General features: G+C 42.7%; 1 protein-coding gene across 2 annotated transcripts in view; it reads right to left on the reverse strand.

Moving 5' to 3' along the window:
* Nucleotides 1–18911, reverse strand: part of lcorl (ligand dependent nuclear receptor corepressor-like) — a 51329-nt gene extending 32418 nt beyond the window's left edge. For both annotated transcript variants that reach the window (XM_007889032.2, XM_042340924.1), the window contains exon 1: nucleotides 18799–18911. In XM_007889032.2, the coding sequence (XP_007887223.1) occupies nucleotides 18799–18895 (97 nt within the window). In that variant the 5' untranslated portion in view covers nucleotides 18896–18911. The remainder of the gene's footprint in view (nucleotides 1–18798) is intronic.
* Nucleotides 18912–20275: the final 1364 nt, after the last annotated feature.

The raw sequence follows: 20275 nt of genomic DNA on the forward strand, positions 1-20275 counted from the left end.
ATGGCCATTTGTGGGACTTTCCTGTGCAAATTGGTTGTTGTGTTCACCTACAAAACAGTTACTGCATTTTACAGTTTATCCTGTAAAGCACTTTGGGCCATCATCGTGACGTGAAAGGTGCTATACCAAATGTAAGAATTATTTCAATGCACAATGCATGGATTTCAAAATGATTAATATTGCTTTGAAATTAGTTATGCTTGCATTAAAATCCCAAACCTACATCTTTCAAATACTTCTGAGCCTGTGCTTTAGGTACAAAGTTATACTGATGAAGTAAACCAGTACAAAAGGGTTAAACTAATGCCTGACGTAGCTGGTTACGAGTCATATTCAACAACTTTTGGAACAATAAATGCAACAGCATTTCAGCAGGTTTTACTTTCAACCAATGAAAAATCAGGTATTAACATTTATATGAACATTTTATTACATTCTACAAATTATGCAAAGACATTAACTGTCAAGACCAATTATTGCTAAATAAGCCTTAAATATGTCAGTTTATCTGTGTAGGCATGGGACACAATTTTGACAGACTCGCATATTGGTATCATTAACATAGCAATATACATTAATTCAATACAATAGCTGGCAAGCATATAAACTGTAAACACAACAGGATGAATTGTAAATACATTAAAGCACACATTGTGGAGGACACAGGTCAGCTTCCTATGTTCTGCAGCTTAGGCCAAGTCTGGCTTGGTGGTAGGAATCATCAATATGTCAAAAGGGTTTGGATGAAAACCTCACATTGGGGACTTTATTCCTCCCAATCTAGGTTGAGACTGCAATGTAGTGCTTCAAAGAGCTGCATTGTCAGAGGTCCTGATGAAACAAGGTCCCGCCTGTCTGTGCCAGTGAATGTTAAAGATCCAATGGCACGTTTTGAAAAGAGAAGGAAATTTCTCCTGGCCAACAATCCACTAGATAAAATTGGTCATTTACGATTTGGTTGTTTGTGGGACATTGGTGCACACAAACTGGCTGCTGTTTCCACCTAGAAATAGTCACTTTGCAGTAAATGTGATGCACTTTGAATTCTTTTAATGGCACGACAAGGCGAAACATCAAATGCAAGGATTATTAGCAATACAATTCCTTTAAGAAACAATTCCTTGAACAGTACAATAAGAACCTGCATTTTTGTAAAGAAACACAGCATTTTTCAGGTAATTAGCACCAAGCATAATGACTGTTTTGCAGTAAATGCGGCAGCAGGACACGACCAGCAGCCAGGAGGTAAATAACCAATTTATCAGAAGGAGTCTTGGCCAGGGATCCAAGCGTTCGTTTTTTTCCTATAGTTTTGGAATCCAAAGTCCATCTGAACATGGAAATGAGACCAGTTTGACATCTTACATAGGTACCTGAAGTGTTGCTTAGACCTTCAAATAGGATTCCCTTTGAACTGGAAAGGATATTAATTCTAGTTACTTCCTATGCAATTATCTAAGAATTACTACAAGATAACATTACCAAACAACAGAACAGTTGCTGCAAAAGCCAGCTACTCTTGAATGATGTGTACAAATATCAAAGTAACACTCAAATTACAGTAGTTTTACATATCAAGCAAAAGGTTTGATTACCAACTAATTGTTAGACGTCAGTTAACCTGCATTTGAACTCTTTAATTCCAAATGATTGATATGAATAAGCATGGAATCTACAACAACAAATTGCATTTATATGGCGCTCTTCAAATGGGATAGCATCCCAGAGCTCTTCACTGTTGGAGTCCGGCAACGAGCCAGGGGCAGAGGGAGAATCAAGATGTGTACTGCATATAAAGTTAAAACAAAATTTTAACAACCACATGAACATTTTTTGCATGTGATATACAGCACAACCCATTATAACGTGGTGGTCTGGACCCATAACATCAGAACCCCCTCCCATACACGTTAAAGCAAAGCATAAAATACCCGCATTCTGGTTTATCAGTTCGGGTTGACATCACTGTGTGGGCAAAATAAAGTCAACAGGACTTACTGGGTATAACTCAAATATGTAGTGCACAGGAAGTGAGAATAGCGACACTTCCCGTACATAGTGTGCAACATGCATAAGAAGTCAATGGCAACCCAATGACCCAGAGGAGCGGCCTTTTGTTTAAGCAAACAAAACCAGCTAATCAATGTCAGAAGCCCCGTGTTAAGATATAATGCGGGTCCACAGTACACTTGCACTATAAGTAGACCAACCAAAAAAAAGGGGTCATTAATAGGTTTGCCCTGTACTCAAACATTATTTAAAATCAGTTTTCCCTTTATTTTGCTTTATTGAAAATAGAATCACAACTATATTTTTAACTCAAATTTATATTCAAAATTAGAATTAACATTTATATATCACTATGACATTTCACGTCGGAAGCAATGGTTCACATGTCATCAACAACAACACTACATTTGCATAATGCCTTTCGTGTCAGGAGGATGTCTCAAGGCCCTGGGCAATCAGTGTTTCGGACCAAACTGGGGGCCAGGATCGGGGACGATGGAGGGCAGTGGGGAGGATGGTGACCAAAGGCACAGTTGAAGTGGAGGGTCTTGAGAAGGGTCGTGAAGGAGGCAAAGGTGGGGCCGAGGCGGAGTAACTGCAGGATGGAGTTCCAGAGGGTGGGGGCAGAGTGATTGAGGGCCCACCCTTTGTGGGGCAGATAAGGTGGGGGACGTGAAGCAGGCCAGAGACCGCTGTGTGGAGGGGCGAGCAGGTTGGTAGGGGTTAGGAGGTCGCAGAGGTAACAGGGAGCAAGACCATGGAGGGCTTTTAAAGTGAGGACTAGGATTTTGAACTGTGTGATGGGAAGCCAGTGGAGTCGAGCGAGGATGGGGGCGATAGGGGCACAGAGCCTGGTGCGGGAGAGGACACGAGCTGCAGAGTTCTGGATCATCTGCAGTCTATGGAGGGAGGAGTCGGGCAGGCCGACAAGCACGGAGTTTGCGTAGAAATATTAAGTGTGAAGCATTGCTCCGACCCAAACATTTTGAACATGGTTGTTTTGAGCAGTCTGTAGAAGTTCCCAATCGTCAAGTGTCACTCCTCACCTAAATTCCTAGGACATCATATTTTTAATCTGTGCATCACCTAGAAATTTGGGAGCGCTAAGGTATTGAGAGCACTCCACCCCCCCGATCAAGTTTCCAATTACAAATAACTGGTGTACTGAGCACGAAATAGTCGTTATCTATCGTTGGCCTACTTTACTCATCAAATCTTTTTTTAAAAAAATCTGATAAGACATTGAAGGGACGTAACTGATTGGGTTCAGTCAAAGTTCAATTGCAACTTCAAGAGACATGATTAAATTACACTTCAAAATATGTGCAGCTCCTATATACTGGTAAATTGCAAAGCAAAGAGTCCAGATCTCCGTATTTCGTTAAAGCTTCCGGGTCCATAAAACATCAGTTTCTGCAGCCATACAATGACAAAGATAATTAGGTCTGAAGTAATTTCAAACAATTGCATTATATGACTGTATCGGAATTGTCTTCATTAACAATTTGAAAACAGTCAAATATTATGAGTGGAGCCTAATGAGAATGACACTAATGGGTATGTGCCAACTAGGGTGGCAGTTGGTGCTTGGAAGGCCTGAATTGGGAGATTATTCTCCAAGTAATGAAGATATAGATGAGGGTTTCAGTGGCAAAAGTGACGAGATGGGGACACAAGCAAGCAATATTCCACAAATCTTTTGGTGCTGGGGTTGTGTTGCATTGTCAGAGTTTAGTCTTTCGAATGAGACATTACAACTGAGGTCCCATCTGCTTGTTCAGGTGGATGGTAAAGATCCCATGGTGCTATTTGAAAAAGAGAAGGGAGGTACTCCTGATGTTCGGCCAACAAATCCAAATAAAAATAGTCACTTACTCTATGGCTGTTTGTAAGACTTTGCAGTGTGCAAATTGGCTACTGTGTTTCACTCATAAAATACAAACTCCATTAATTTTATAGTACATCTTGTGAAGTGCTTTGAGAAGTCTCAACAATATGATTAGATGCTAAATCAAATGCAAGGATAATTATTTTATTTGGTCATGGACCAAATGTAAAGATGTGAGATCTCAGGTCAAGCAGAATGCCAAAATTAAGTACTTGGGCAAGCTATCCTGAGACTAATGAGTTGGAATAGCATCAAGAAGGTGCAGCCAAGGATAAACAAGATGGCACACATTCCCAAGCTTGTTTCTACTACATTTTTGGCACCCAGCTACAAGCTTTCAATACTATAATTCCTTAAACATTTTCTTGTACAAATAGTTAATCCCTGAGGAGAGTTTAGGGATTTATTTTAAAAAACAAGTATTACATTTTAAAAAGAATGTAGATTACACATAGAAATAAATATTTTGAATTCCTAATTCCAAGCAAGCAGTTTGCAAATGATGAATGAAGTCAACCAGACATTCACATATTAGAAAATGACCAAGCACGTGGTACAGATGTGAAAATTAAATTTTGAACACTGAAATAAAATTGGGATTGTTTGAGTTATGTATAAATGGATAAGAAGAGTCCTGAAATTAGTACAAGAGAAATCACATTGATTATGATGAGAAAAATGACACATTGCAGTACAAAGTAGGGAAATTTTAGAGGAATGAAATTCAAGTAACTCAATTCTGAAAAGGGGACTGGGAATGAACTACCATTTTTAAAGTGTTTGAAATAATGACATATAAGATTGTGGAGTCCTGTAGCTCAGTGGTTAGAACACTCGCCTTGCAAGCGAGACATCTGGGTTCAATTCCAGGCAGAACCTTGGGCAAGTTTCCTTACTCCACATGTCTAATAATAATCCCTCCAAAAAACAAAACAATAATAAATTGGTCATTTTCAATCCACGACTGTTTGTGGGACATTGCTGTGCGCAATTGGCTGCCGCGTTTGCCCACAAATATACAGTCAATTCACTTTACAGTCTATTCCGTGAATCGTTTTGAGACGTCGAGAAGACGTGAAAAACGCTATATCAAATGCAAGGATTATTTATTATTATAAGATCACCTTGAGGCATACAACTCAATCAGAGGCAATTAGCATACCTTTAGAATAGTAAGGTTGTGCTTCTAAATTTAATGAAATTCTTTAAAGTTCTAGACCTAGTGCAAAAATGTGAGATTGAAGATTTATTAAAAAATATTTTACAAGACATTGTTCCCACTTAATTTGTTGGCTAATTATTAGGCCCATGGGATAGATGGCAGTGTGGGGGTAAAGTGGATTAGCGAAGTAACTATTTAGGAGGAAAAAAAAGTAGTGTGTATGGGAAGATATCCAGCTGGGAGCCCGTTATTGATGTACCACAGGGAATTAGTACTAGGACCAATATCTATATTTTTAGAAATGATTTGCCAAATGATGTCCTGTATGCAGTAAGTTGGTGAAAAGGTTGCAATACACGTTAATGAGAAATTAAGTTATGATATTCAACAGAAGAAAAATAGTTTAGAATATGTGATCACTTTGATATCAGAAGAGAAACAAAATACACTGGAAGCCGCTTAAGCCGGACAAATCGAGGCTGTTTTGTTCAGGTTAATTGACGTCCGATGTTAACCGAAGTTCCCTTATCGTTTCCCGCCCAGCAGAGAGGCAGCGGTGCCTAGTGCCTTCCATTGCAGTTTACATTAGACGGGAAGGGGACCAATTATTGGTGACTCCGAGGACAACCGGGAGCACTCCACTTATTCACAAGTGGCTCCATTTGTCCATCAACAGCTATTTGACTCCTCCCCTTATGTCGTCCCCTTTCCAGCCACCTTCTCACTGATTGACAGTCTGGAGCCACTTGTGAATGGCTGGAGTCCGCTGTCAATCGAATGCAATTTGACTCCTCCCCCCCCATCCATCCCGGAGCCGCTAGAAGCAGAGTGAGTATCTGCTGCAATGACCAGTGCAGCATTTTGTCTCGGTTAACCAGATTTCTGTCTGAATTAACCGGCATATTTAAAAATAGTTATGATACAAATGAATCGGGACCAGGTATTTTGTTAGATTCATTCGGTGTCCAGCCAAAACGGCTTCCACTGTATTGGCAGAATGTTCCCAGGTAGTTAAAAAAAAATGTTGGCATGTATAATTGAGATGGTAATGAATAAATCAGAAGATTTTAAATTGATCTCTCACCTTAGTGAAATCACATTTGGAATTTTGGATGCAATTGTGGTTTCTTTTTCTTTCTCTCAAGGGAGGTCTATAAACGTACCTCTTTTGATCATTTTTCCCCTCACCACCCCTCTCAGCTTGGGTGACATGAAAGACACTATATAAATGCAACTTGCATATTCTTTCAAAAATACATTTGGTTGTTCAAAGGAGTTCAGCGGAGGACTATTAGATTAATTCCAAATCTGAAGGACAGAGCTATAAACAACAAAGGCCAACATAGGACCTTCGAAAAGATAGAAAGGAACTTAAAAATATTTAAAATTATGAAAGGTTTACAAAAATTAAATACAGATAAGATAATACTAATAATAATCCTTGCATTTGATATAGCGCTTTTCATGTCGGGAGGACGTCCCAAAGTGCTTCACAGAACACACTGTAAAGTGAATTGACTGTATATTTGTGGGCGAATGCGGCAGCCAATTGCGCACAGCAATGTCCCAAACAGTAGTAGATTAAAAATGAACAATTTATCATTGTTTTTGTTTTGGAGGGATTATTATTAGGCTCTGTGTGGAGTAAGGAAACTTGCCCAAGGTTTCGCCCTCTGCCTGGAATTGAACCCAGGTCTCTCGCTTGCAAAGCGAGTGCTCTAACCACTGAGCTACAGGACTCCACAGATACTCCAAAGATACTCTGCGTGCTAGAAACTCAACAAGGGAGCTTTGCAGCTTCAAATTAAACAGCATACTAGTGTAGCAGGAGCATTTTTGTAAATGGATTAAGAGCACAGTACAAGCACAGATAGCAAAACAACAAAAGGAACTACACAAATTCCCTTAAATTAGGATTCGGGGTCATTAGGGAATGAGACTGATGTGTCAAAGCAATCTTTCAGACCATTTGTTGAAAAGGCTAAATAAACTAACGGTCTGCTCTGAACTGAAACTGCCAGAGCATTCATTGAGCAAGATCCATATTAGCTATAAAGAGGGAACTGGAGAGCCATCTAAAAATGAGCAATTTGAAGGGGTATAAGAAAAGCAACAATTTACATTTATACAAGCTCCCAACTCAGAATAACATGCGAGCACTGGAGGTAAACAAGACTGAATGAATTGTTCTTCCAAAGAGTAAACAGACACGATAGGCCATAGGGTCTCCTTCAATGCTGCAAAGTTCTATGGAAAGTTATAGGTGCCACACACAACTCCAAAGCTCTGTGGAGATGAGATAAGAGAACCTTCAAAATAGCAAAATCTCCAGTTGTCATGACTGACCTACCAAACTCACCGTGATGTACAGTAAGCTCTCGATAATTCATCACTCCAAGAAAAAGGGCTCAGTGTCAAGTTATCCAGCGTGTTGAGTTTGGCATATGTATTAAATACATAAATGCGGTTGGGATACTGACAGCATGCTGACTTCAGCAGTAGTGACAAGTTAAAGTAAAGTTATCAGGAGTTTACTATATATACAAGGATTGTATATTCAGGAGTTCAAGTTTACTGTATATGCAAATCATCTTTAAAACATGGGACTACCCAGGGCAGTTATACAGCATTTGAAATTATCTTATTAATGAAGCTTGATTTGTGCCTGTAATTACATAGCAACCAAGAATTCCAACCAACTTTTGTGCTTTTGGATCAAATGAAACATACATCTAAACCACGATTATTTTGTACTATCAACATTTTAATTTGTCAGCTATGTGCCTTGATGCACACAGAAGCCTGCTACCATGCCGGGGGGGGGGGGGGGGGGGGGGGGAGAGAGGGAGAGATTTATTTTAAGTAAGTTCTTTTAACTACAGAAAATTGACTTTAAAGTTCAGACTGAATTCAACAGTTTGCTAAATTCTGTTTTCTGAAATAGTACGCAAGAGTAAATCTAGGCCCAGGTGAAATTTGCTGGCCCAAAATGGTTGCTGCACTTGCCTACAAATAGAGTAACTACAATTTACAGTAAATTATGTGAAGCACTTCATTTAAAACATTTAAAAATTACAACTTTAAAGAAATATATTAGCACCGTAGCACATAATCAGTAATTGATGCTCTGCTCTTAGTTATCAGAGCAATCAAAGTTACGTTTTCATTTCTCAGCAAAGGTGGTGAGGCAAAGACTTTCCACCTAAATCTTCCCATGAAAACATTTTATAAATGCAATAGAATATTTATGCTAAATCGATAATAATCCTTGCATTTGATAGTCTTTCATGTCTTTGACTTCTCAAAGTGCTTCACAGAATATACTGTAAAGTGAATTGACTGTATATTTGTGGGCAAAACACAGCAGCCAATTGCGCACAGCAGTGTCCCACAAACAGTTGTGGATTGAAGTGACCAATTTATTATTGTTTTTTTTCTTGAGGGATTTTTATCAGGCGTGTGGAGTAAGGAAACTTGCCCAAGGTTTCACACTGCTGGGAATCAAACCCAGGTCTCTCACTTGTGAGGCGATTGCTCTAACCACTGAGCTACAGGACTCCAAAGTTGATGTCAAAGTTCTTACTAGGATACCTTTACAGAATAGTGAAAGTGTTAGTTTCTGATGGCAAAGAAACCAAATCTGGAGCACTGAAATACCTACTGTGCAATTGAGCACAAGAGGAACTGTCAAAATAATTCCCACTAAGTAAATAAATCTAACAATGAATGCGTGGAAAATAACCTTAGTTTGGCCAAGTATTGAAGTACATTCAACAAAAAAATATTTTTTCTGCTTATTTTGGATAATTTATTTGTATAAATCAGTCGAATTAAGCAAAATTTAATTAAAATTGAATGATATACACTAATTATGTACAATTCTATCAGCCTAGAATTTTAAAACCAGTTATAATCCTTGCAACTTGTATTTCACAATTAACAAATTCAAACCAACTTTTAACAAACTTTGGAATTCAATTACCCTTCGTCCAGCACTACTAGCAAGTTGACTCTGCCATTTGTATTGTGTTCTTGGCACATAGACAGAATGGTAAAATGGGCAGACGCATGGCAGATGAGTTTCAATGTAGAGAAATGCGAAGTAATGCATTTTTGTAGAAAGAATGAGGAGAGGCGATATAGTCCAGGTAATACAATCTTAAGGGGGGGTAAAAGAACAGAGAGACCTAGGGGTGCAGGTAAATGAATCCTTGAAGGTGGCAGGACAGGTAGATAAGGCTGTGAAAAGGGCAAATGGGATTCTAGGCTTTATAAATAGGGGCACCACACTATAGGAAGGATGTTAAGGCATTGGAAAGGGTGCAGAGGAGATTTACGAGGATGGTACCAGGAATGAGGGACCTTGATTATGAGGAAAGGCTGGAGAGGTTAGGATTATTCTCATTGGAGCAGAGGTTACAAGGAGACCTAATAGAGGTCTTCAAAATCATGAGGGGATTTGATAGGTTAGAAAGGGATAAAATTGTTTTCACTGGTGGGTGTGTCGGTGACTCAAGGTCAGATTCAAAATAGTATCTAAAAGAAGCAGAGGGGAGGTGAGAAGAAATTTTTTTCACGCAGCGAATTGTTCAAATCTGGAACGCATTGCCTGAAAGGGTGGTCGAGGCCGATTCGATAACTACTTTTAAAAACGCGGTGGACAGGTATTTGAGGAGGACGGGTTTGCAGGGTTATGGGGAAAGGGCTGGGGAGTGAGATTGACTTTAATTGCTCTATTCAAAGAGCCGGCACAAACTCGATGGGCCGAATAACCTCTTTTTGTGCTGTACAATTCTGATTCCTTTTGTTGCCTTCAGTTACCATCCCATTCCTTCGTCTTTCGACCCACCCCTATTCTTACAATACAAGAATTCCTTATTATTATACAACTCCAAACCATTCCTGTTATAGTTGATGCGCCATAAAATCATCTAATCCTCTAACTAGTTTTGAACTATTCTCACTATTCACTTGTTGATTTAATTAACAATTTCTCATCCCCTCAACTGACCTTATTGAAGTGCAAGACCTTGGCTTGCGACTCTCTCTCTCCCCCCCACCACTGCTAATAATGAATTCTACTATAGTTTTGGTCACTATCTCCACAAAAATAATAAAGATCATAATTTCCAAAATAGCTAATGGGCAGAATAATAAGTCAAATCTTACATGCAAATTATATATTTTTTAAAATCCCATTTTAATCATCAGTTGAAACACAGAAGTCAATGATATGATGTATTTGAAACATTTGAAAGTCACCTCAGCACAAACACAACCTTCATTACAGCCACACACTATTCAAAATCATTCTTGCACTTGGATAAACAGGTATGACTAGAATCCTTAAATGAAACTTACCCTGCTTGATTTTAGAATATCTAAATGGCTATGTCAACCCTACAAATCCGAAGTCTTAAGAGTGTTTTCTAAGAAAAGAAAATGATCTGAAAAAAGATGACCACAAAACTTGACAGTGGGAGAAAAAAATATCCAAACAGCTTGTGTTTACCCGACACCTTACAAATAGACAAAACGCCTCAAATTACATCATCCTTGGTTTGATATCGTGCCTATAATATCAAAGCATCGCAGGGTGCTTCTCAGGTAATTACAGTAAACCGTATCAGTTGGGAGCATAACATTCAATATGACTTTCGCAAAGTATGGGCAAACTTGCTCAAGTTGTTCAAAATCTGATTTAACCAATAACCTATATTGCACATGTGTAATAATAATAACCCTTGCATTTGATATAGCGCTTTTCATGTCAGGAGGACGTCCCAAAGCGCTTTACAGAACACACTGTAAAGTGAATTGACCGTATATTTGTGGGCGAACGCGGCAGCCAATTGCGCACAGCAATAATAATAATAATAATCCTTGCATTTGATATAGCGCTTTTCACATCGGGAGGACGTCCCAAAGCGCTTCACAGAACACACTGTAAAGTGAATTGACCGTATATTTGTGGGCGAACGCGGCAGCCAATTGCGCACAGCAATGTCCCACAAACAGTCGTAGATTGAAAATGACCAATTTATTTATTGTTTTTGTTTTTGGGGGGATTATTATTAGGCTCTGTGTGGAGTAAGGAAACTTGCCCAAGGTTTCGCCCTCTGCCTGGAATTGAACTCAGGTCTCTCACTTGCAAAGCGAGTGTTCTAACCACTGAGCTACAGGACTCCAATGCAGCCAGTAAGCGAGCATGCACCCATGAGTTAGAACTTCATTCACTGCAATTCAATGCCGCTAGTAAATGCGCACACAACGATGGACCAACACTTTGTTTCCATCGCTGGTTTCAAACTGAATACTGCACATGCATATATACATCAATGCAGCATTTGAGTGATCATGCATCGACAAGTCAGGACTTCATTTCCTGCTATTCAATGCAGTAGCAGCAGTACAAGATGAATTATTTTATAAAAAACAACTAAGTGTTTTTGGGTAGGAAACTGAATGTGACTCAGGTGCATATACGACTTAGGTGATTATACGATTTATAAATATAAGACTTAGACCATGAAGTGAATGACTAATTTTGTCTGGACAATTTACAAAGAATGTACAGCATAGGCCCAACCAGTCTGTGTCGATGTTTATACTTCACGTGAGTCTCCAACCATTCCTTCCCCTCTTCCTCATATGAAGGTCTAGCTTCCTCTTGACTAATCTGATTCAACCACTTCTTCAATCAGCGTTCGACAACCTCACTACCTCTCTGTGTGAAGTAGTTCCTCCTAAATTCTCTTTTAGATCCTCGTCACTATCTTTTTCTGTTGTCCCCTAGTTACGGACTTCCAGCATTGGTGCAGGTTTGCAAGAGCCAAAGCTCAAGGATCAGAGTGGGCATTGAGGTATTGCTGGAATTCGATCAGCTAAAACCACATGTCTTACATTTGAATGCATGGTCTTCCAAACTTGCAGTTGCTAGCCCAACTATAACCACCCTACCAGTTAGAACTTTGCTTGCTGGATTAGCATGAACAGAGCAGGAAGAGTCCTTTACCCCATTGACCCTTTAAGTCCTGCTGACATACCAGGCTGGTTGGTGTCACCTAGGAGTGTCAGAGTAATCAGTCACACTCACCTTAACTACTGAGACTGCCAAGCACATCACTCCAGAGCCAGCTCACCTGAAGGGCGGAAATAATGCAGTACACCCCCCAAGTAATGTACGAGTGCAAGCCCAAAATTCCAATGTGGGGATTTAACACACATCCTTCTGACTTAAAATGGTGAAAGACTAACTTTACATAGTGGAGGTTGGAGATGGCCAAAGGCACAGTGGAAGAGGTAGGTTTTAAAATGGTACTTGAAGGCAGAAGGGGGCAGAAAAGTGAGTTCCAGAGGTTAGCAGTGTAGTATCTGAAGACTCGGACACCAATGCTGGTGCAAAAAGGGAAGGGTACATGCAATAAGCCTATTAGTCAAGCTGAGGAGTGGAAAGGAGATGGGGAGATACTGGGGTGCGAGGAATTTATTGGGGAGGACATTGAAATCTTTGCTGGGAGACAGTGGCATATGACAAGAATTAGGGTAATGGGTACAGTTAAGGATATGGACACCAAAATTTCAGATAAGCCCGGTCTTCAGGATGGTGGAGCTATGGAGATCAGGGAGTGATGTATTTGAGAAGTCTAGGGATAACAATGGGGTGAACAAGGGTTTTTGCAGCATTTTAGTGAGATAGATGCAGAGACAATAATATTGTGCAAACTGGTTCAGTGATTTTTAATAACCATAATTCTACAATTCAATATAAGCAGAACAATCAAAGTATGACGTGCAGTTTGCAGTTTCACACAAGTTCCTTTTAAACCTCAAGTTCATACTCAAATCAATGGAAGCGTCTTGAGTCCTGGGTTCCTTAGCTGAGATTGATCAGCAGCAGAAACATTAAAGATCTTCCATGAAAGAATCAAACAATATTTAGATCCAATTTAAGCAGAAGCTAATAACTCTTTTGTTAAAAATTATCTAATGTAATCGATTCAAAATCTAGTTCTAAATCGAAGCCATGCAGGGGCCAACTCAACACCCAAATCACATGTCCAAAATACACTCTCTTTACAGTCAAGACACAAAAAAATGTACTGGCCATGCACTTTTTAAACCTTTTTTTAAAAAAACTTTATTTAAAAAAAAATCAGTTGATGCCCTGCAGTGTGGCAATCAATACAACCAATTTATGAATTGATACCTGAATGCACAATGTCCATTAAATACAAAAGGACATTGCAAAATTAGTCAAACTGCAGGTGTCCCAACCCCTTTCCAACGTGTTGCCATGCCGACAACATCAATGCATGGAACGTCCTAGATTTTTACAAAATTAATGCAATGATTTGTCACATGGAGCTTTTGAATCAACAAAAGCAACAGATCTTTTAAAAAAAATGTATCCCTTTAGGCATTAATAGGGCTTTGACACAAGCCTGTACGGGTTTCAACAAATTTTAGTCCCCATCCCTACAGGATGTCAGATATCCTAATGTCCCAGATGGACAATTCAACGTCAAAACGTCATTCAACCAACCATATATATTGGAACACCAGGATAAAAGATATTACGCACTGTTCCCCTAACTCAGCAAAATAAAAGCCATGCATTACCTGTCTATGCCATAACCCCTCCCCTCAGGTCCCCAAGACCTTCATCTATGCCTTCATCGGGTGCAGGCTCGACAACACCAACACTGAACTCCCCAGCTTTCCCCTACACAAGCTGTAGACTATCCAGAATTCTGCAGCCTGTGACCTCTACAGCACAAGGCTTTGCAAGCCTATCACCCACATCCTTAGCCATCCTATTCCCAATTGATTTAACTCAAGATCCTAGTTCTCACCTTTAAACTTCTCCATGGTCTCACCCGACCATAACTCACAACTCTGTATCCTCCTTCAACCCACCAAACCAGCCACTCCCTTAGCTCAGCGAACACCAGGCTGCTTCATGTCACTTACACTATATGCCCCCCTCTATCGGAGGATTGGCTTTCAGCCATTCTGCTCCTGTTCTTTGGAACTCCACCTGGAGTCCCTCCAATTTATTTCCTCCCTCACCTTGTTCAAGGTCTATCTCAAGAGGTATGTCTTTGACAACACTTTAGATCATATTTTGCCTCCCCACCCCTCAGTGTCAAACACTTTGGAATATCCTTCCAACATGAAAAGCACTAGATCAATGTAAGATTGTATTTCCTTTACGAGAAGAAATAAAGCACAGGAAAGTCACCGTAGGCTTGTCTGATATTTTGTTGCCATAGAGGCCAATATATTGGGCAATGCCCAAGATGATCTGAAGAACAAATGATATTGAATGGCTTCCATAAAATTAAAAATTGACTCTGATGACCAAGTACTATTCAACTACAGCACTCTGGGCAGTTAAGAATCTAAAGTTTTGTGTACACCACTACAACAGGAGGGCTGACTTTCATAGTAGGATTTTACCCTCTGCGGAAGCAGTGATCTTTATGGCCTAAAATAAATATTCGCACTCTAGTCAGTATAACCAATGTAAACAGTTTTGAAATATTCTACATTAACACTTATATTTCATATTAAGTTATTTTCATAAAGTATATAATTTCACCTGATGTGCAATTGATTGTGCAACTTTCAGAAACAAAATGACATTTGTATAGCGCCTTTCACGTCAGAATGTCCCAACTCACTGGATAATCAGTGTATCGGATCCGAGCTGGGGTCAGGATCGGGGTGGGCAGGAAGGGAAGGAGGGCGACCGAAGGCACAGTCGAAGAGGAGGGTCTTGAGACGGGTCTTGAAGGAAGCGAGGGAGTGGCTGAAGGCCCACCTGCCAATGGTGTGGCGGGCAAGGCAGGGGACTTGGAAGCAGGCCAGAGCCCACTGAATGGAGGGAGCGGGCATGTTGTTCGGGTGTTAGTAGGTCGCAGAGGTAGGGGGAGCAAGGTCACAGAGGGCTTTGAAAACGAGGACCAGGATCTTGAACTGTATCCTCTGTGTGATAGGAAACCAGTGTAGTTGGGCGAGGCTGGGGGTGATAGGGTCGCGGAACCTGGTATGGGAGAAGACACGGGCTGCAGAGATCTAGATGACCTGCAGCCAATGGAGGGAGGAGGTGGGGAGGCCGACAAGCAAGGAGTTTGTGTAGTCGAGCCTGGATGTTATGAATGAGTGTATGAGGGGCTCAGCGGCCTGCGGTTTGAGACAGTTGCGGAGCCAAGCAATGTTGCGGAGGTGGGGAAAGGCGGAGCTGATCATGGCGCAATGGGGTAAGAAAGGCAGTTGAGGATCGAACAGGATGCCGAGGTTCCATTTTGGCTCCGTGAGATGTAGAGTGCATCCATGGAGGGAGATGCTGTCAGCGCCCGAGGTATGGAGGCGCTAACGGGAGCCAAGCAGGAGGGCCACGGTCTTGTTGACATTCAACTCCAGGAAGTTAGCTCTCATCCAGAACTGGATGTCCGACAGGCAGTCTGTCCGACAGCAGTGGTCCTGGAATCGACTGTGGAGGCAGAGAGGTAGAGTTGGGGGCCATCCACATACATGTGGAAGTTGACTGCGGATGATGTCATCAAGGACAGAGCCCTGAGCGACACCACACATGATGGTGTGGGGCTGGAGAAACCATTAGTGATGACAAAATGGAGACGGTGGGAGAGGTAGGATTCAAACCAGGCAAAGGCAAATCCGCAAAGATTGAGCTGAGAGGAGGAGCGGTGTGTAGGAGGAGAGGGGTCGACAGTGTAGAAGGTAGCAGAGATGTCGTGGAAGACAAGCTGGTGGAGAGCCTTGGTCGCAGATGTTCAGAATGTCGTTGGGCTGTTTCCGTGCTATTGGCAGCATGGAAACCCAAGGGGAGGAGTTGAGAGAAGGAATGGCGGGAGAGGAAAGAACAAAGCTGGGACACGGCGACTTGTTCCACGGCCTTGGAGAGAAATGGGGAGGTTGGAGATGTGGTGATGACTGGAAAATAGGGATGAGTCCAGGGGAGGGGTTTTTTTGAGGGTGGGGGTGATGGCACCTATTTTTTTGGGGGGTGGGAACAGTGCCAGTGGATACGGAAAGGTTGATAATGTCGGTTAAGAGGGGCAGGAGGTGAAGCTGGGAAGAGGGTTCGGGCATGGAGTCGAGGTGGGCTTCATTTCTGAAACAATGGAAGTGAGGAAAGAGGGGGAGACAGGGTCAAAGGTGTGTTGGGAGGGAGGTGGCGAGAAAGCTTGATCTCCCCCCACCCGCCCAATTAAACTGTGTTCCATTTGGCAAAGATACATAGATGCAGTGCTATTTTGCCATGGTATTGTACCACTGAATTTCCTCAGCAACAACAATGTGCATTTATTTAGTACCCTTCACCAGGGGTAGCATCTTGGAGCATTTAAAAGAAATAGTAGATAAAACTTCATGGCGATCAATAGGTTGCTCCTTAGGTTGGGGGAGGGGGGAGAGATAATTAGGGCTCCTTAGAGCTGATCTGGATCTAAGGAGCCTCAAAGGTGCCATACTTGGTAACACAATGTCATAATAAAATCAACCCTCTTCGGTGGTCTGCTTCCTGAGATAGTCAGGTCCATAGTGCCTCAGAGCACTGTTCATTACAAACCAGCCAGACTGGCTCATCAGTAGCACTTGGAAGAGCAGACCAGTCACTGAGGATAGGGGCCCTAACAACACAGATGGTATTAAGCCTGGGAGCCAAAGCCCTAACAGGTAGGCTGGTCCTAAAAAAGACAATGAAGAGAAAAGTGAAAGATGACGATAGTATTAAAATCCTACACTTTAAAGTATGTTAAACCGTTAAAAGTTACCAACGCTCTAAAAATCCATCAAATAACCCCTATTGACAAAATTCATTTCAAGTACAGGTACTGCAGGAAGCGCATCTCCTTCGGGGGAGGAAGGAGAAAGAGAAGCAATTGTAAAGTTAATCCATGACAGGTGAAAGAATTGCAGGAAAAAAGTTTGGGGGAACGGAAACAGGTGGTCGTCGTCCCCGGCGAAAAGCACTGCAAAAACGAGCGAACACACACACACACACGATAGGATTCTTTCGACAGTGAACTTTCTATGGAATAAAAGACCACGGCCGCCTGCTGCTCTCGCGAACGAAAACCCTGTTTACTTGCAGCGAAGCGGAAGTCAGAAATCGGTCACTTTTCAGGCAGGAGGAGGAGGAGGAGGAGAAGGGGGTTACGGTGAAGAGGCAGCGAGGCAGAGAATTGCCAGAAATTTAAAAGCTCAATGCCCACTGCACAGTCGCCCAATGCCCACTGCACAGTCGCCCAATGCCCACTGCACAGTCGCCCAATGCCCACTGCACAGTCGCCCAATGCCCACTGCACAGTCGCCCAATGCCCACTGCACAGTCGCCCAATGCCCACTGCACAGTCGCCCACTGTACAGTAGCCCAATACCCACTGCACAGTCGCCCGAAGTTACCCTCCTTCGGGTAGCAGAGTGGCCCCATTCAGGCCAGTGCTTTTGAAACTCTTAAGACAAGGTCTTCAAACAGTGAGTGGAGTGGAAGGAAACGTTTCACACGGGGTTTCATTTCTTTTTCGGGGGGGGGGGGGGGGGGGGTGTGTGTGTGTTTTTTTTAAAAAAAATAAAAAAATCAGGCACCCGTCCGAGGACGGTTTTATCCCCACGCACAGCACAGCACACAGCGCGCGAAAAAAAACACACGCACAGAGGAAAAAAAAAACCAGCCCCAATCTGGCAACGATGGGAGGTGGGGCGGGTTGTATTTATAAACTCCGGACACCGTCACGTGACTGCCCCTCGCTCGCTCGCTCGCGCGTCCCCTCCCCTTCCCCTCCGAGCTCGCGCTGGTGTTCGGGCGGGTGACCAGCCAACCGGCCGTTAGCGCTCGCGCTCTCTCTCTTTCTCTCTCTCTCTCGCGCGCGCGCGCGGCCACCACCACCACCACCGCCGCCGGCTCAAGACGGGGACGGATGGAGGGGGGGGGCGGGGTGTCGGGCTTTTCCCGCTGACAAAAGAGGTCGCCATGGCAGCCAAGGCGGCTCGCGGAGTTCGCCGTCAAACTTCGAATTCGAATCCCAACCGCCACGCCACCAACCGTCACTTTTTTTTTAAAAACAAACTCCTTCCTCCTGTCTCGCGCTCGCTCGCCTCGCTCTCTCTCTCTCCGGGGTGGGTGGTGGTGTGTGGGGTAGAGAAAGCCACCGCCGCTCACTCACACACCGACAGAGTCACAGAAATAAAGTATACATAGACATACGTAGGATACACAAATGTGCGTCTGGATCGCCACAGGGAAAACGACTGATTTTTTTTTGCACACACACACACACACACACTGAGCGCGGGGTTTATATGTATTTTGTTGTTCGGTGCTCGGAAGCTTCGAAATCCTCGAGGAGAGAGTGCGCGTGTGTGTGTGTGTGTGTGAGAGAGAGAAAGAAAGAAAAAGAGAGATCAAGAGAGGAGAGAGGGTGAGAATTAGAGCGGTGTATGTATTGCACCGGACATGTACTCACTGGAATGGCGAGGGCTCTCCGGAGTCAAGACAAAAGAAAATGGAGCCAGGTACCCTCTCTCCGGAGGAGCAACTTCAGGGCCAAATTCGCAGGGAAACACTTATTCGCCGGGTAGGGGTGGGGGGAAGAGTGGCGAAACAAGACGAGATGGCGGACGGAGGGAAGAGGAGGAGGGGGGGGGGGGGGGGTAGTGGTGGTGGAAACTGCGGTGCTGACAGCCGAAAGCGCGCGTTGACCGTCCTTACCTACACAGTGTATGAGTTTGTACCGCCAGGAATCTAGTTCCCGCCGAAAACCTCTTCTTTCTGCCGTACATCTGGGGCTACCGCACTGACTCGCCATTCCGTCCTAGCCCTGGTGCTGTGCGTCTGACGTCAGCGCGCCGCTATTTACATAGCACGTCGCGCCCGCCCGGGGGAGGGGGGGGGGGGCGTCTCTGATTGACGTCTGTCACCAGCTCGCGGGAGGGAGGGGGGGGGGTGGAGCCTCGTGTTGCAAGACCCCAGCGCGGTGTCCGAGTGACAGACAGTGACTTGGGTTTGATTTCCTACCCTCCCTCCTCCCTCCCTCCCAATGGAAGAATGAGGGAGAGCGAGAGGCGGTGCAGAGATGGCGGATCGGGTGCCGGGCTGACAGACAAAAGCGGCTTCAAACAAAAACAAGAGCCGCGCGGGATCTGTGCTTTCAGTTGCAATTTGTTTTTTTTCTTGCACATGGCATCCTCACTCCTAAAGTTGGGAGAGAGAGAGAGAGGGAGAGAGAGAAAGAGAAAAAAAAGAGCTATTTGCCAACGTTGGTAGATGTTGCTTTAAGCTGTGCTCCCTTCCCCTTCCCTCCACCCCACGTACACGTTTAATGTGTTTTGATGGGGTATGTTTAGAAATAAAGAGGCCTTTGTAAAAATTAAAGCTCTACGAGGAGGGGCTGTTTCGATCCGCTTCTGGCAATGAATTGTTTTCATTCCCCTCCTTCCTTTAGATTGGTGGATGCACAATAATTTTAACGCTCTGAACGTAAAATTTCCAGTCAGACTTAAAAATAGACCTTGGGCACCTTCAGCGAGATCATCTGTAGATACATTGCAATAAGTTTTAACGTGAGAAACTGCTAGGTGGAAAAAGTCAACTACTTCAATAATTATAATCGTACAAAAAAGCACCTACGTGCGATGATCTATTACATTTCAGATATTTTAATTTTAAAATGCATCGCTCTGGAAAGATGAGGGTTCATAGTAGAAAAATGTAACTGTCATTTCATGGCAGCCATTCAACCAGCCTCCCTGCAATGTGTACACTCAATATGTATATTTACATAATGAAAATGGATTTTCTGTACCTGTAATATACATATTTGAAATTCTAATATAGACTCTTTAGTGCACTTTGAGATGTCGAAAATGTGTGCTGTATCATAGCATGACTGCTCACATGAACATTTGTTTATACTGACCAATAAATATACAGAAAATAATTTGTGCATCTACATTTCCCAATTTTCAACTGCCCATTAAGACTGCAATATGGTCTCTGGCACAAATCATTATCCTATTGACTGCTGTGATATTTTTAAAACTTCTCCTTGAAGCTCACTAATGCAGATCTACACTCACTTTTCAAAGTATCTTCTCCACCTCAGTTTTTGCATGAGTTCTCTTTTCATTGCATTGTTACGAGATCTCAAACGGCAAAATTATATTGTTCATAATTTTCCCCCCTTCTT

This window comes from Callorhinchus milii, unplaced genomic scaffold, assembly GCF_018977255.1.
Source record: "Callorhinchus milii isolate IMCB2004 unplaced genomic scaffold, IMCB_Cmil_1.0 Scaffold1, whole genome shotgun sequence".
Taxonomy (NCBI): Eukaryota; Metazoa; Chordata; class Chondrichthyes; order Chimaeriformes; family Callorhinchidae; genus Callorhinchus; species Callorhinchus milii.